The sequence below is a fragment of the Macaca mulatta genome, chromosome 1, assembly GCF_049350105.2.
Source record: "Macaca mulatta isolate MMU2019108-1 chromosome 1, T2T-MMU8v2.0, whole genome shotgun sequence".
NCBI classification, from domain to species: Eukaryota; Metazoa; Chordata; class Mammalia; order Primates; family Cercopithecidae; genus Macaca; species Macaca mulatta.
The window spans coordinates 54,722,789-54,740,464 of NC_133406.1; the positions used below are offsets into that span (position 1 = coordinate 54,722,789).

The 17,676-nt window shown below is 34.9% G+C and overlaps 1 protein-coding gene across 2 annotated transcripts in view; it reads right to left on the reverse strand.

Annotated features, from left to right (window-relative positions):
* The window catches only part of ASPM (assembly factor for spindle microtubules), a 64,700-nt gene that overhangs the window by 30,808 nt on the left and 16,216 nt on the right, over nucleotides 1-17,676 (reverse strand). For both annotated transcript variants that reach the window (XM_015118889.3, NM_001104535.1), the window contains 9 exon segments: nucleotides 17,090-17,220; nucleotides 16,394-16,569; nucleotides 12,880-13,025; nucleotides 12,704-12,789; nucleotides 11,970-12,191; nucleotides 10,222-10,429; nucleotides 9,989-10,131; nucleotides 9,743-9,871; nucleotides 5,630-5,824 (listed from right to left, as the gene is read on the reverse strand). In XM_015118889.3, the coding sequence (XP_014974375.3) occupies nucleotides 5,630-5,824; nucleotides 9,743-9,871; nucleotides 9,989-10,131; nucleotides 10,222-10,429; nucleotides 11,970-12,191; nucleotides 12,704-12,789; nucleotides 12,880-13,025; nucleotides 16,394-16,569; nucleotides 17,090-17,220 (1,436 nt within the window).

Here is a 17,676-nt window from a genome sequence, read left to right on the forward strand (position 1 = left end):
GACATGGATGGAGCTGGAGGTCATTATCCTTAGCAAACTAACATGGGAACAGAAAACCAAATACTGCAAGTTCTCACTTATAAGTGGGAGGTAAACAATGAAAAAACATGGACACATAGAGGGAAACACACACTGGGGCCTATTGGAGGGTGAAGGGTGGGAGGAGGGAAAGAATCAGGAAAAATAATGAATGGGTACTAGGCTTAATACTTGGGTGACAAAAATAATCTGTACAACAAACCCCCATGACACAAGTCTACCTATATAACTGTGAAAAAAAAATAAATTGGACCCCCCAAATCACTAAGCTTAAAGAAAAACTCAAGCTGGAAACTGTTTAAGGCAAACCTGTCTCCCATTCTATTCAGCTATCCCTGTGCTCACTGAGGTAAATGCATATCTGATGCCTCCTTTAGAAAGGCTAATCAGAAATTCGAAAGAATACAACTGTTTGTCTCTCACCTATCTGACCTGGAAGCCCTCTCCCTGCTTCGGATCTTCCTGCATTTGTTTCAAGTTATCCTGACTTTCCAGACTAGACCAATGTACTTCTTACATATATTGATTGATGTCTCATGTCTCCCTAAAATGTGTAAAACCACGCTGTGCCCCGATCACCTTGGGCACATGTCAGGACTTCCTGATGCAGTGCAATGGGTGTACATCCTCAACTTTGGCAAAATAAACTTTCTAAATTAGCTGAAATCTGACTCAAATTTTGGAGTTCATATAACAAACCTGTACATGTACCCCTAAACCTAAAATAAATGGTAATTTTCAAAAAAAGGAAATGTAGCACATAAGCACCATGGAATACTATGCAGCCATAAAAAAAAAAAGAAAAAAAAAAAAGAAATTATGTCCTTTGCAGTAATGTGCATGCAGCTGGAGGCCATTATCCTAAGTGAAGTAACACAGGAACAGAAAACCAAATATCACATATTCTCACTTATAAGTGGGAGCTAAACACTGAATACACATGGACACAAAGATGGGAAAAACAGACACTGGGACTGCTTGATGAGGGCGAGTCAGACGGAGTATGGGTTGGAAGACTATCAGGTACTATGTTGAATACCTGGGTGACAGGATCATTTGCACACTAAGGCCTAGTGACACACAATTTACCCATGTAACCTCTCTGCTCACATATCCCCAGAATCTAAAATAGAAGTAGAAGAAACAAAAAAAGAATACATAATGTATACTGAAGGTACCATGGCAACAGGGCAAGGATGGTAATTTCCGTAAAACATGTTGAAACAACTGCATATCCATATATTTTTTAAATGTCTTCTAAAACAAATCATCTAAAAATTAATTTTAGGTGAGATCAAAATGAGGAAAACAAAACATTCATGCTTATAGAGTATAACGTAGGCATACATCTACAAGGCCTTAAGATAAAGAAGATCAAGAAAACACTCCTTAAATAGTACACAAAAAACACTAACCATAAACGAAAAACAAGAAATTTCATTAGTAAGATATAAAACAGTAAGTTATAGCTTGGGAGAAGATACAACACACATATGAAATAAAGGCCTAATAACGATCATAGTATAAAGCCCTTTTATAAATTCACAAGAAGGCAAACAAACTAAAACAGTTTTAAAAGATGCTCATAATAATACTTCACAAAAGATTTCCAAAATGGAAAAGTTGTTCAACATCATTAATGAAGAAAAATCAAATTAAAACTACTCTGAATACTACTACATAATCACCAGAATGGCTAAAATTAAAAAGACAATTTCCAAATGTTCATGTAGACATGGAGTCATGTGAATGGTCATAAACACCTGGTGGGTTTTAAATCTTTGCAAGTACTTTAAACAACTCTTGGGCAGTGTCCACTAAAGTTGAAATACCTATAGGCATATCTCAAAGATATAGCAGGTGCAGTTCCAGACCACCACAATAAAGCAAATATTACAATAAAGTGAGTCACACAAATTTTTTGGTTTCCCAATACATATTGAAGTCATCTTTACACTATACTGCAGTCTATTAAGTGTCCAAAAGCATTATGTCTAAAAAACTACAATGTACATATCTAAATTTTAAAATACTAAATTGCTAAAAAATGCTAAGAACCATGTGAGCCTTCAGCAAATTGTAATCTTTCTGCTAGTGGAGGGTCTTACCTTAATGTTGATGGTTGCTGACTAATCAGAATGGTAGTTGTTGAAGATGGCTTTGGCAATTTTTTAAAAAATAAGACAACAATGAAGTTTGCTGCATTGATTGACTCCTTATTCAGAAAAGACAGCTCCATAGTATGCAATGCCACTTATTAGCATTTTACCCAGAGTAGAGATTCTTTTAAAATTGGGGTCAATCCTCCCAAAGCCTGCTGCTGCTTTATCAACTAAATTTATACACTGTTTTAAGTTTTACAAAAAGTAGATTTTTTTTTTGTTGTTGTTAACGGTTAGGGTCTCACTGTGTCACCCAGGCTGGAGTGCAGTGGTGCAATTATGGCTCACTGCTGCCTTGAACTTCCAGGCTCAAGGGATCCTCCCACCTCAGCCTCCTGAGTGAGTAGCTGGGACTATGGGTGTGTGCCGCCACACTTGGCTAGTTATTTTATTTATTTTTTTAATTTTTTGAGACGGAGTCTCGCTCTGTCTCCCAGGCTGAAGTACAATGATGTGATCTTGACTCACTGCAACTCCTGCCTCTCAGGTTCAAGTGATTCTCCTGTCTCAGCCTCCCAAGTAGCTGGGATTACAGGCATGCACCCCCATGCCTGGCTAATTTCTGTATTTTTAGTGGAGATGGGGTTTCTCCATGTTGGCCAGGCTGGTCTCAAACTCCTTACCTCACATGATCTGTCTGTCTCAGCCAAAGTGCTTGGGATTACAGGCATGAGCCATCATGCCCAGCTTATTTTTATTTTTAAATGGGGTCTCACTTTGTTGCCCAGGCTGATCTCGAACTCTTAGCCTCAAGCCATCCTCCCACCTTAGCCTCCCAAGTTGTTGAGATTATAGGAATGAGCTACCACATTTGGCTACCAGGAGTAGATCCCATTTCAAGAAACCACTTTGTTTGCTCATCTGTAAGAAGCAACTCCTCATCTGTTCAACTTATATCATGAGATTGCTGCAATTCAGCACACCTTCAGTCACCACTTCTAATTCTAGTTCTCTTGCTATTTCTACCACATCCACAATTACTTCCTCCAATGAAACCTTTAACCAATCAAAGTCACCCACGAAAGTTGGCTGGAATCAACTTGTTCCAAACTCCTGTTAATGTTGATATTTTGACCTCCTCCTATGAATCATGAATGTTTTTGATGGCACCTAAAATGATGAATCCTTTCCAGAAGGTTTTCAATTAACTTTACCCAGATCCATCAAAGGAATCACTATACATTGCAGCCATAGCCTTACAAAAATGTGTTTCTTAAATAATACGACTTAAAACTCAAATTAATTTTTATCCATGGACTGCAGAATAGATGCTGTTTTAGCGGGCATGAAAACAACATTCCTCTCCTTGTCCATGTCCATGACCAGGGGCACTGTCAATGAACAGTAATATTTTAAAAGGAATCTTCTTTTCTGTGTAGTAGGTCTCAACCATTGACTTAGAATATTCAGTAAACCCTGCTATAAACAAATGTACGTCATCCAGACTTTGTTGTTCCATTTATAGTGTACAGTCAGAGTATATTTAGCATAATTCTTAAGGATCCTAGGATTTTCAGAAGGATAAATAAGCATTGGCTTCAACTTAAAGCCACCAGTTGCATTAGCCCCTAACAAGAGAGTAAATTTCTCCTTTGAATCTTTGAAGCTAGAAATTGATTTCCCCTTTCTAGATGCAAAAGTCTTAGATGGCATCTTCTTTTCATAGAAGTCTGTTTTGTCTTCTGAAAACTTTTGTTTAGTGTAGCCACTCTTATTAATGATCTTAGCTTGATCCTCTGAATAACTTGCTGCAGCTTCTACATCAGCACTTGCTGCTTTACCTTGCACTTTTATGTTATGGGAACAGCTTATTTCCTTAAACCTCATGAACCATTCTCTGCTAACTTCAAAATTTTTGCAGGTTCCTTACTTCTGTCAGCCTTTGTAGAACTGAATAGAGTTTGGGCCTTCTCTGGATTAGGCTTTGGCTTATGGGAATGTTGTGGTTGGTTTCATCTTCTATCTAGACCACTCACACTTCCTATCAAAGATCATTAATCTCAGATTACCATAATAGATGTAGTACTAATGAAAAAGTTGGAAATATTGTGAGAATTACCAAAATATGACACAAACATAAAGTGAGCATATCCTGTTGGAAAAAATGTTGACAGACTTACTTAACACAGGGTTGCCACAAACCTTCAATTCATAAAACACTCAATAGCTGCAAAGCACAATAATGCAAAGAGCAATAAAACAAGGTATGCCTATATGCCTTAAGAACAATTGCACTCCTAGTACAATTGAAGAGACTGAACACATTTCACACCAAAAGACATGTTCATAATACCTTTAATCATAATCACTCAAAACTGAAAAGCCAAATGTTCATCAAAAATAGAGCAGATTAAGTATAGTGTAGAATACGAAATAAAAAAATTAAACCATGGCTATACTCAACAACGCTGATAAATCTCAAAAAATGTAATAATATCACATCAAAGAATTTATATGGTTTGAACTCATCTGTAACAATTCAAAAAGTAAGCGAAACTAAATTATTATGTTTAAAGAAAACACTTAGGAAAATGGTATGATTAGCATAATGGTTAGCTTGAGCTGGGATGGGAGAGTTAATTGAAAAATGCCTTTTGCTACACTGGCAATATTCCATTTCTTGATCTAGGTGGTTTTACATTGGTATACATTTTGTGAAAAATCATTAGGCTCTATATTTTTATTTGGGGTAATTTTCTATGTGTAATATTTTACATTTAAAAAAAGGTTTAAAAAGACAACTATTTAAGTCAGAGAACCCCTCATTTATCAATAATGGTAGCCAGACACAAAAACTTTCAAATTTATAAATCAGATACATTGATGGGGTGAAGCTTCAATGGCATTTATAAATAGTAAATTTAAATAATGCACATCTCTCATGTTATAAAATATAATTTAATATAAAAAAACTAATTTACATAGTTGTGAAGACCATATTATCTAAACTTAATATTAAATATTTTTTCCTAAAAAGAAAAATAATATAGGTATTCTACAGAATAATTATAAGCACTATTTCCGTTACATGCCAACTAAGTGGATTAGAGAGAAAAATGTGTACAGTTGTTCCAAAGAGAAGTTTCCAGGACTCATAGCAAAGATAAAAAAGGACCTGGTTGGTTATGTGGATATACAAAGTAGAATGGTTGAGTATGCCAGCATGTCCCATAGAGTAGAAGACGCAACAAAGAAGACAGCAAGAGGTACGGAATTAGAATGTTTGCTTTCTCAGAGCAAATGCATTTCAATTATGTTTCAGCCTTCTGCTGAGCACCATAACGAGCTTTTGGGTAGTAAATATTTGTTAAATGAAGTATTAGATAAAGAATTCTAAAATATAATCATTGAAAACTTCATCACATTTTGCCTTCTTAAAAAAATCATGAAAAGTTTTTAAATTAAAAAATTAGTCCAGGATACTGTACCTGAATAAGTGATGCTGCTTTATTTTGAACTTTTTCCAGCTTTTCCTTTTTTAATATTAATAATTTTCTCTGTGCTAAGACTCTTCGCCAGTATTTCTGAATGATGAGTGCCGCATTAACTCTTTTTCTCAATCTTTGTTTTGCTAGAAAATTGATTACAGCTGATTGAATAATTCTTGCAGCTTTATCTCTCTCCTAAAATAAAAAGTCAGCAAATGTAAATTAAACACTCGCTTAAGACCTTAAATTATTCTTTGTAAGATAATCATATGTTAAACACCAATTAAATTGATCCTGGAAATACAACACCCCCACGCTTCTTGTGTTCATCTTTGGAGTACTGATAATTCCAGGCATGTCGAAAGGGCTGATAGGTGGGCTTGCAGATATGTTTGTATGATGAAACAAAGATTCCTAAGAAATAGTCTAAGATAAAGATCAGACATGTTTAATCTATCACAGATCCTCAGTAATCAAGATAAAGGCTATTTGAAGTGTAATGTGGTATGTTTCTCAGATTTGGGTCCACTAAATTCAGGACTGACTTTTAGGAAAGGGGTGGATTGTATGAAAAAAAAATGTGTTAGAGAATTGTAACAATTTCAACAAAGCAAAACACTAAAGGGGAGAAACAAAATACCTCCTCCTTTAGCATAGAATATATTGTGGTCTTAGGCCACACAAGCTCAAGAAAAAGAGTATAGTTTGGGTTATGAAAAGTGGTATCTGAGATGCCCAACACTCGTGGTCAAAGAGGAGCCAGCTCCCTAGTTATGTTAGAGAACAATACCCCCCATATCTCATTTGTTACTTCTGATAATAAATTGCTGTAAATAATAACATATTCTGTGTCCAGCACCATTCTGAACACTTCACAAATAATCCATTTAAATCTCACAACCACCACCCTAAGAAAAAATGAGCAAATACTACTCTTATGATCAGTAGAAAACTGAGGCAATGAGGTTAAGTAGCTTGTTAGTTTATTGGCATTATAGCCAGGATATGAACCAGGCAGTTTGGCTTTAAAGTAACTTTGCTATACTGTTCAACACTAGATTTCTCAATTTACGTCACTGGAATCGGAGACTAGAAAATGAACTATTTCCTCTGGTGGGAAGGAATAACTTATGGCAGAGATGTTTGGCAGCTATTTGTGTTGCTGTCTGGGACAGTCCACCATGCAAGGGTAGGCTCTACACAGAGATGAGCTATAATTCCAATTATTAATTAATAACAATCAGTGGATGGTATCTGTGCATGAAAATTATACAATAGGGGAAACAACTATGGAAATAATAAAATTGTTATTTTTACATATAAAAAAGGTGACCAATAGATTGAAACATAAATATGAAGGAATGGTAAGGGCTATATATTGGATCATTCCTCTGGGGAGAAAGAGTAGACAATTATAAAATCAGGCTAAGGGAATTATGTGTTTAACAAGTTGATTAAGTCATCTAACACCATTGTCAATGCCCTTCTGAAACCTATGGCCTTTAGGGATGTAGAGGCTCAAGTTAAAAGCACATCCCTATTAGAGTAAATAAATAAATACATAAATCAATAAAATTTTCAAATGTTGCAGTTCAGAAGTATATTGCATTTGAGTCAAAAGTTGTAAGAGTCAGGGCATTCATGGACAAAAAAGCTAAAGTAAATTGTAACTTATCTCAGTTTTTAGATCATCTCTATAGAACTAAAGTACAACCTTACATGCCATTAGAGAAGTTAAAGACGGAAAGTAAATAAATTAGAAGAGGCAAATATATTACCAAATTTAGCAAGTATTTGAAAATTACATATACTGATGATAAAAGTTTCCATGCCTGTCGTCATTGACCCTTTTTAATCAGACTGTTGTTGAGTCAGCCAGGTACCAGCTTATTTCTTTCATCTTGCCTTATAGATATAGGGCCAAATTCTAGGACTTCTTTTGCTTTGGAGTTTATGGCTATTTGTTGACAGGAAGAACTGAGAGCTGTAATGTACCAGGGGATGCTTCAATAATTCATCAGGTAATTTTAGTTACTTGTCAAAGTTTCTTTGTCACTGTAAAAGTTTCAGCCACTTCATTATTAATAGATTCATATGAATTATAACATAAAAGCAAAATATAAAACCTGAAAAATAGCTATCTCAAGTTAATATGTTTAGTAGCTTGTAATAACATAGGAAGCCTGCTGCTTAATGTTCTAAATAGAAAATGGAAAGATATAATTGGATGTGAGGTAATTGTATAAAAGAGGGAGTATGGTCACCAAGAGAAAGGAGAGAAGCAGTGGTCTGACTGGGTACAAGAAGTTTAACCATTAAGTATAGAAATTTCTCTTAATTTAGTCCTTCAAAAAATGGAAACTTCTACTATTTGCATTAAGGAAATAAATCAAGAAAAGGGTTCTCACCAGCAAAAAGTTAAGAAAATTCTACAGTTAATATCAGACTAAGACCAGGTGCAGTAGCTCATGCATGTAATCCCAGCACTGTGGGAGACAGAGTCAGGCAGATCACTTGAGGCCAGGAGTTTGAGACTACCTAGGCAATGCGGTGAAATCCTGTCTCTACAAAAAATACAAAAACTAGCCGGGCGTGGTGGCATGCACCTATAATCCCAACTACTCAGGAGGCTGTGGCACAAGAATGGCTTGAACCCAAGAGGCAAAATCTGAAGTGAGCAAGATCGCACTATTGCACTCCTGCCTGGGTGACAGAGTGAGACCTTGTCTCCAAAAGAAAAAAAAATCTGATTAATATAAGGCTATCTTAAGCAGAAAATAAAAGCAGAATACATATATATCTATCTCATGTAATTCTAAAACTCTCATTTAATGCAATATACAATGGATGAATCAAATAGCTTGAGGACTGGTCAGGGGAGACACTTTCCTGAACTCTTCCAATACCTGTGGAAGTATTGGAAGCTTCTAGGGGAATTGCTTTAGGAAAGTTTTCAGGAAGTTATTCTCCAAGTGATATGTAGGCAGAGAGGCAGATCCTGAGTTTAGGGGCACTATAGGGCACAGGGCATGTATAGTAGCAGAAAAGACCATTTGTGAGTATTAAGACCCTGCCTATTTCCCAAACTTTACTTTGGGAGTTTGAGTAGGGGAAAAGAAAATTATTTCAATTAGTCTTATTTCCAAGTCTGGTGTGATATGAAAAAACATATATTGTGTTTAAAAGTTGTCAAAATTTAGCTGTTTTACACAGCTACCAAGAACTTTATCATAGATGCATTATATTTCAAAGTTGAGAAGGAATATTGGGTGGAATGTATTTCTGAAATATTTATGATAAATGTTACTAGGCATGGATACTTGTTTTGTTTTTTTTTTTTCCCAAATAAATAAATACAATATTAGTTAGTAGATGGAATCGGGAGATGAAAAGATTGAAATAGTTTGTTCAACTTGATCAAGGAGATCATTTTTTAGATTATTAAAAATAACAATTTTCTCAGAACTTACGAAAAAAATGTTTTACATTAATGAAATTTTTGTACTATTGGGGTCACAAAGGGAAACAACAAATAACACCTCTATTTTCATGCCCAGAACCTAACATTTTGAAAAATTAATAGCAGAAACCAAAATACCAGTTTTAAAACTAATAAAGGATAAAGTAGGAGACAGCTTCATGGCAAACAAACTAAGCTTACTAGTTAAATCACAAAATCAGACACTTGATGCTCAGGCCCAGGCAGCACTAGTTGAGGTCAAGCTTCACACGGCACCAATTAAAAAATTAATGGAAAGCTCCTGCTCCCTAGAGGCAGGTTAGATTCCAACAGGAGGAAAGGAAGAACTGAGTTAAGCATCCCTATGTATTCCTCACAAATTTAAAAAGCAGATTAAGTTATTCCTCTTCCCTTCTTGGAACAGACTAAGTAAAGGGGTGGACAGAGACTGGAAGATATATCAAATGAAGAGAACATTAGCAATTAGGGAGAAATACTCATACCTTCCCAACCCAAAATACATATACACAATTCATTAAATTTATCTTAATAATGCCATACATCTGTAAAATGTAAAATCACATGAAAAATCAATCAACTGATATCTTAAAAAGTAGAATTCACACTACAGTGGTTTCATATTCTAGGAGTACCTGATGGCGTTTGAGATCTGTTTTTAGTTTATATTTTCTCCACGTTGTTTGTATGAGTCGAGCAGCTCTTATTTCTTTACGAAGATCCAAAAGCCTTGCACAAAGAAATGACAAATAGGTAATAACCACCTAAAAAAAACCCACAGAAGATAAAAACAGAATATCAACAGAGAATACAGTACTTACTATCATCTTCTGAGACTTTTATTATTGAATTAATAATTAAGAAACTCTTCTTTTCCTTACCTTTTCATCTGGAATTGTATTTGACATATCTGAATGATTAATCATAGCAGGTATTCCACCAAGGTCTCTAACTGCAGACCTAATCAATTGAAAATTTTTCTTTTCATTTTCTAGGAGCTCTTTGTATAGTTCTGAAGTATTTTCTATTATGCAGGAGGAAAGGAGAAATTAGACAGTTGTAGGTTCAAATCAGACATGGCAAAGAATTGGAAAAGTAACAAAAAGGGACTAACCATGATCAAATGCTTTAAGAGACATATCCAGAGAACTGTCATCAGATTCAGATGATGAATTTAATACCACTGAACCAGTTTGCGTACATTCCACAGTTTGAGTAGTACGCTGACATATAGCATCAAATGGCACATAGCAAGGATGGTAATGGTGGATCAGGTAACATAACACACGGCCGTCTGAGAAAGACACTGTAAAATTCTCCACCTGATTGAAAATGCCAGAAAAACAATTAACTGCATTTAGAAAGTAATATAGACACAATGGTTTGCAGAATACCTGTGAATGGTAGAGGCAGGGACTGGAGTGACAAACCTACACGGCACGTAATGGCAAGGTTGACTGTTAACCTCTAAAGTTTAAAAGAAAGGAATAAAACAGAGTCTCCCCTAGAACCTTATGTGAGATCATGGCACATCCAACACGTTGATTTCAGACTTCTAACCTCTGGAACTGTGAGAGAGTAAATTTCTACCTTAAGCCACCTAGTTTGTAGTAATTTGCTATGGTAGTCTTAGGAAACTACAACAACAAGCAATGAGAGTGAATTCTCATTATTTGTGAAAACTAAATTGTGAATACTGAACCATTGCACAGAGGAGAAATACAAGGTTAGTGTCCTGTGAGCCTCTGGTTATAAAGTTTATCAACCAATCCACACATAACCTTGTTTTACATGTGTTTCTGATCCAATAACACTAACTCATGGCCAACAGCATTATAATTCATGCCTGTATTAAAATTAGTTAACGCATATATTTTCTGTATATGGCACATCACAGTCTTCTCCTAAGAACACTAGACAGGGCTTCATTACTACAGTTGAAGGCCATTTTAAACAGGGAACTCACCAACAAAAAGCACAAAAATGCAAAAAAGCACAATGCTAAATAGGTCCTGAAAAGATGCTTTTTTACAGTATAAGAGCTGAAACAAAAAGACAGAGCACCACCTTGTTTGACATCAGCTAGCAACGAGTGACTAGGCATTCACACATGTCAATGAATGACCACAAAATACTGCAACTACTAATTTTGGCATTAAAAAGAAATTTTAGCTAGTATGCAAATTCCAAATATGGAATTAATATTGATGATCAGCTTTGTCTCTCTAGTATTCAGTTAAAACATAGAAGATTATCCATATGTTTAACAATTTTTCTACTAATAACTTCTTGGTATAACCATATTGCAAGGTTTACCATATTGAGTTACACATATCCTGTATCACTGTTCCTGTCTTATGTTTGTTACCAGATAGTTTATCCATGTGTTTAGGGGAATTTTTTTTTATATATTTACACTAAGAAGTATACTTCATACAGAAATATAGTGTCAACCTAACACATGATTATAGAGAGACTCAAATTTTGTTCTTCTTCTTCTATCTAGTGGTAAGTTCTTAGTTGTCCCTTTCTGCATGTGGGCTTATTTGAATTGACCTTTATAATAATGATACGATCCTTTTATGTGCCAGTTCTACACAAGCATCTTCTACTAAGACTTCCATCTAGGGCGTATTTTTCTTTTCTTAGTGATAAAATTATCATGTATCATACAATTGGTGACAGATTAGATGAAATACGATGAAATAAGGTATATGATAATACATTCACTCATTTGAGGGAGAGTTTGCTTACACAGATGAATTAAGAAAGTCAAGAAAAGACTTTATGAATTAAGTTTAAGTGACTTTCATCAAAATTTATTAAAATATATTGGGTTAAAACAAAAACAAAGAAACTTACCTTTTTATTATAGAAGGCACAAACAGCATTTACCCAATCCATCAATAACTTTATGTTTTCACTATATTGTTCAAAAGAACCACTATCCCTTTTGCCTTTTTTCTTATTAATAAGAGCATCAGAATGGCATGATAGTAGAGATATTGTTTTCTTTATACTCTTTGTGTGTTTTAGAAAGGCAATTTCTTCCTTTAATTGATCTAAGTTAAGGGAAATATCCACCTAAAACAAACATAAAAAAAGATAAATACTGTCATATTTTCCATATATTATTTTTAACCCACAGAAATCAAAGTAATTGTCTTCTACTTAGAGAAACTGTAGAAGATTTTTTAAACCAGAAAGTTAAAAAAATCAAAGAAAATAAAGTGGCTGAAATGGATATTTTAGTACAAAACAGTCATTTTTTTTTCTCCCAAAGGCAAACACCATCTACACTGAAGTGATAACATGTTCAGTGGTTAAGAACATGAGATTTGGGGCCACATGGGATTTATCAATGATGTAAACTGTAGTTTCAGTTTCCTCACCGGAGAGGTAGACATAACACCTACTTTGCAGGTGTGGTGAAGATTAGATTGAAATATATATATATATAGCGTTTATCAGTTACTGGGGCAAAATAAACCTTATTAAATGATGGTTGTTGTTATTCTTTATTAGATTCAAATTGTTTTTACAAATCAGTAATCAAAAATTGATAAGAAGTACAAGATGTACTAAATGTATAATACCTGAAAAGCAAATGCTATTTTCCAAAGCAACCTGAGAGTTTTTTCTCTGTGCCTATCCACAATATCCTTAGATAGAATTGTATTTCCTATAAAAGAAAAGGTTGTCCATTAGCACAATGTACACACATATCAATATTCAGTGAGAAGAATAAGTTTTAACTCTACTCAGTTTTTACCATGCTCATCACTTAATTCAATTCCTCGTGATTTAAGAACTTGAAGAACAATGTCAACATTGTGCATCTTTTGAAGACGACTTATTGCCGGAATCCTGAGTTTCTTTGAGAGATTCCAGTTCTGTGTGAGAAGTTCCATGGTTCGCCTGGCAGTAATAAAATATTCAGATGAAATTATTATAAAAACATATATGAAAAAATCATTCATTGAAATATAGTTATTTCCCACATAAACCCCAACAGTTACAGGGCTTTATGACCAGAAAGACTTCAAAATACTATCTCAAAACTCTGTTGCCCCATAGTTGGCAAGTAGGTTCTTATTTTAAGTTTGGGATTGAAGTGTGTGAACAGATGATAAGAAAATAAGACATACACAGACAAATGTACACATGAACAAAATAATAGGGCTCTACAGAGAAGAGAAAGAAGAAAGGAAAGGAAAGAGAGGAGAGGGATGTAGAGCAGAGAGGAAGCACATTTATTGGGATGTACTATATTCTACATGTCAAGCAAGTGCTTTATTTTCTTATTTTAGTTATCATGGTAAAGCCCACAATTAGTTATTGTTAGATGAAGAAACTAAGGCCCATAGAGCTTAAATGAATTGCCGATGGTCATAGAGCTGGCAATGGCAAAACTAAGATGAGGACTAAAATCCCATTTTACTAGTTTCCACAGTAATTCCTTCATATATACACATATATTGTATCTGTATATATATTATATGTGTATATATATGTATATATAGATATATATTATATATGTGTGTGTATGTATACACACACACACACACCCACACATCCACAAATATTTGAGTATCTACCTAACAAAGACAGAAAAAGCAAGCCCCAACTGATTTCTGTCTGCAACAAAAAGCTGGTTGAATTACTTACACAACCAAAGTCTCTAAAGGCTAGAAAGAGACTTAAGATAATTCTAGGCCAACCATTCAATCAATTGTAGACCAACCCATCACCCATGGCATTAATAGAGTAACCATCCCAAAGCATTCTCAAGTGACTTCAAAGATCTATAAACAGTCATTTTTCTGACACTTAACAAAATAGAAATTTGGTTACTCAAGATCAATCTCTTAACTACTTAGAATTCCTAACCGACTAAACAACATCAACATCCAACAGTGCTAAATCCTCAGTAACTCCTACAAAAGCATAAAAATGGGCTTTCTGGCCAGTCACAGTGGCTCATGCATTTACTCCCAGCACTTTGGGGCGCCGAGGCGGGTGGATCACCTAACAGGAGTTCAAGACCAGCCCGGCAAACATGGTGAAACTCTGTCTCCACTAAAAATACAAAAATTAAATAGGCATGGTTGTGCACGCCTACAGTCCCAGCTATTCGCAGGGCTGAGGCAGGAGAATTGCTTGAACATGGAGGCAGAGGCTGCAGTGAGCCAAAATCGTGCTACTGCACACCAGCCTGAGTGACAGAGCAAGACTCTTTCCAAAAAAAAAAAAAAAAAAAAAAAAAGGAGGGGGGCTTTCTTTGTGGAAAAATAGCACTGAACATTAAACCAATCCTTGTTCCTCGTAGAAAGTGGAAAAAGTGTAAAAACAATTCCTATTGGCCAGAATATTGATGTGGTGGCTTGAATTTATTAAATAAATAAATTAGCCAACTAAAAAAAAATATGTGAAATATTTTAAGCAAAATGATCTTAGCTCATGTGGAACGGCTAAAGTGAGACAAAGCTGCAGTAAAGACTATTAACTTGTGAGAATACTGATCAAAAAGAAAAGAATGTTCATGGAAATTTAGCCTAAAAGAAGGCAAGGGACATGTAAATTGTTTTTCAAAAACCGAGGATTCATAAAAATCTAGAATCTCGTCCTCATAAATGTCAAAGAATTCCTCCATTCTGGCCAAGTGGTCCTCTGACCTCTGCTTGAACCTTCCAACACTGTGAACTGGTTTTTTGCTAAAGACATGTCTGAATATTGGCAAGTTTTTATACCAAACCCACACTCATCTTCCTGAAACTTTCATTGTTCATGCAGAGTTATTTGGCTTGGCAATAAACAATTTAATCACCTTTTAGTATAAGACCTTTCTTCAAATATCTGAAAACATTTATGTCCCAGAGTTTTCTCTTCTGTTCTATTTCTCTGAATATTCACGGTTCTTTCCATTGGTCTCCATGAAACATGGACATAAGGTTTTTTTAGTTTATACTCTAAAGTTATCTCTAGTCAAAACAAAGAAATTAAAAAGTATATCCAAATAGCTACTTTCCTATTCAGTTGAGTTTTTAGACAATATGAATTTTAACATGAAGACCGCCTGCGATTAATTTTAGCTACAATATAAGCAATTTAAAATCTCATAAAAATGTACCAGGGTCAGCTAAAGAGTTTGGTAAGTTTTATTGTAGAAGAGATATTTTATAAAGACCATTAAATCTGTGCTTCTCACACATTAACATTTAACTAGCTGTTTTGAGGCATAAGAACTTCCTAAACACACAGAGAAAATACTTTCATTGCTTTAAAGAAATCTCTTGCCTTGACCCCAAAAGTGCTTCCTCGATAAGGATGTAACATATTTTGGAGAGTTCCTTAGAAATAAAATGAGTATCTCCAATCCGGATACCCTAAAGAGGCCAATTATAGCAAAAAGCTAATAGCCATTCCTTCTAAGCAAAATTGGCTATCCATTACACATATCAAAGCCAATTTTGAGCATTCCAGTTTGTTATTGAGGAAATATTGTGTAATTTGAAGTTGGATTTCATGAGTTTATGTCCCAATTCCACTGTGGAAAACTTGGGCAATCTATTCTACCACTTCATCTTTTTTTCCTCGTATGTAAAACAAGGTTCACACTACTAAAAGTGATCTCAAATGATATAAAACTCATGAAACCACTATCAATAAAAAGTGTCATTTCGGCCAGGCGCAGTGGCTCACACCTGTAATCCCAGCACTTTGGGAGGCCGAGGTGGGCGGATAACGAGGTCAGGAGATTGAAACCACCCTGGCTAACACGGTGAAACCCCGTCTCTACTAAAAAAAAAATACAAAAAATTAGCTGGGCATGGTGGCGGTTGCCTATAGTCCCAGCTACTCGGGAGGCTGAGGCAGGAGAATGGCGTGAACCCAGGAGGTGAAGCTTGCAGTGAGCCAAGACCGCGCCACTGCCCTCCAGCCTGGGTGACAGAGTGAGATTCCGTCACAAAAAAAACCAAAAAAGTGTTATTTCAATGTTTGATATTTGAATTAGTTTAAAGGTCTTCCCAACTCCTATTCTGAGACATCAGTAATTATTATCCATGAGCCCTAGTCACATGCCACCAGGAAAAAAAGTGTGGCTAGGAGACAAGGTTTCTGGACATAATATTGATATACCATTTCCCTGAAAAAGAAACCTCCATTTTTTAATACTAAATTTATTGTACTAAATGAAAGAGCAACATTGAATAATTACACAAAGTGTTTTCCAGAAAATATTAGTCTATTCCTTTAAGCAAAATAATTCTATTTCTTATACTTACACAAGGCGCACTCCACACTGCAAGTCTACAGCAAGATTTGTAATGGCAAAATCAAATTCATCAAATGGTGTCTGAACATGGTTAACAGGTAATCCCAATAAGCCAAGGTGACGGGAAAGGTCACCTTCACCACTTAGGAAATCTCGTGAAAAAGCCAAAAGGATTTCTTTACTAGCCTATAAAGAAGTAAGTTCCAGATATTATATTCCAATATGATAATTTTGCTTATAATAAAAACAAATCCTCCAAATCATTCTGTACATATAAAAATAAAATGGTATAAAAATAGTTTCATATTATACATTAATAATGCAAATTTCATATATTTCCAACTTAAGATCTTTCTAAAAGTTGCTCATAATAATACACTATAAAAACTAGCATTAGTGTGATAATATACTACATCAAAATTAGGAAAGAAATTTTCTCAGAAATTAAATCTTCAGAAGCATAGTTTAATCCCTTTTCAAGTCAAAATTAAGAGTAATGATGATGTGCTGGTGAAAGGTAAACCAATAAAAATCAGGGATGGTTAGAATTACTGATGGGACTCACTAGACAGGCATTCCTATTTTACTCTCCTGAGTATTATTCTTTGGAAAACTAATTTTTTTCTAAAGAGAAAATACACCATAAAAGCAAGCAAAAGTCGTAAATGGGAAATATAAAATATAAAGCATAAAATGAAAAGCATACCTTGAATTCGGCATCTTTACAGAAGAGACAAGGATCATGATCAATGAGTTTGGAAATTTTAGCATAATCAAGAAAACAGATCAACAACAATAACTTTTTCAATGTAAACTTGGACAAAGCTCCTTCATGACCTTAAAGAAAGTACAAAAAAGCATAGCAAGTTCATCTATGCAAAGTAGATTTCATCTTAAAATATGATGATCATAATAATAATGTGTTAGTAAAACAAAAAGTGGGGGGTAGCAAGCACAACTAAAACACTATGTGCCTTTTTTAGTGCTTTATGTGTATAAATCCATTTAATCCTCCCAATAACTCTATGGGACAGGTATGCACCACTTAATATTTTCAATTCACAGATGAGGAAACAGGCACAGAGGCATCAAGAGATTTAGTTGGTCTTACTCAACAAATATTTAATGAACACCTACTACATGCAGGCACCATCATGGGTTAGATATATAGCACCAAACTACAACAAACATGACCTTCATAGAACTTATAACCTACTGGGGGAAGAGGATGGGTAGAGACAACAAATAGAATTATAAATAGTGATGGAGGAATTGATGGGGAATGAGGGTAGA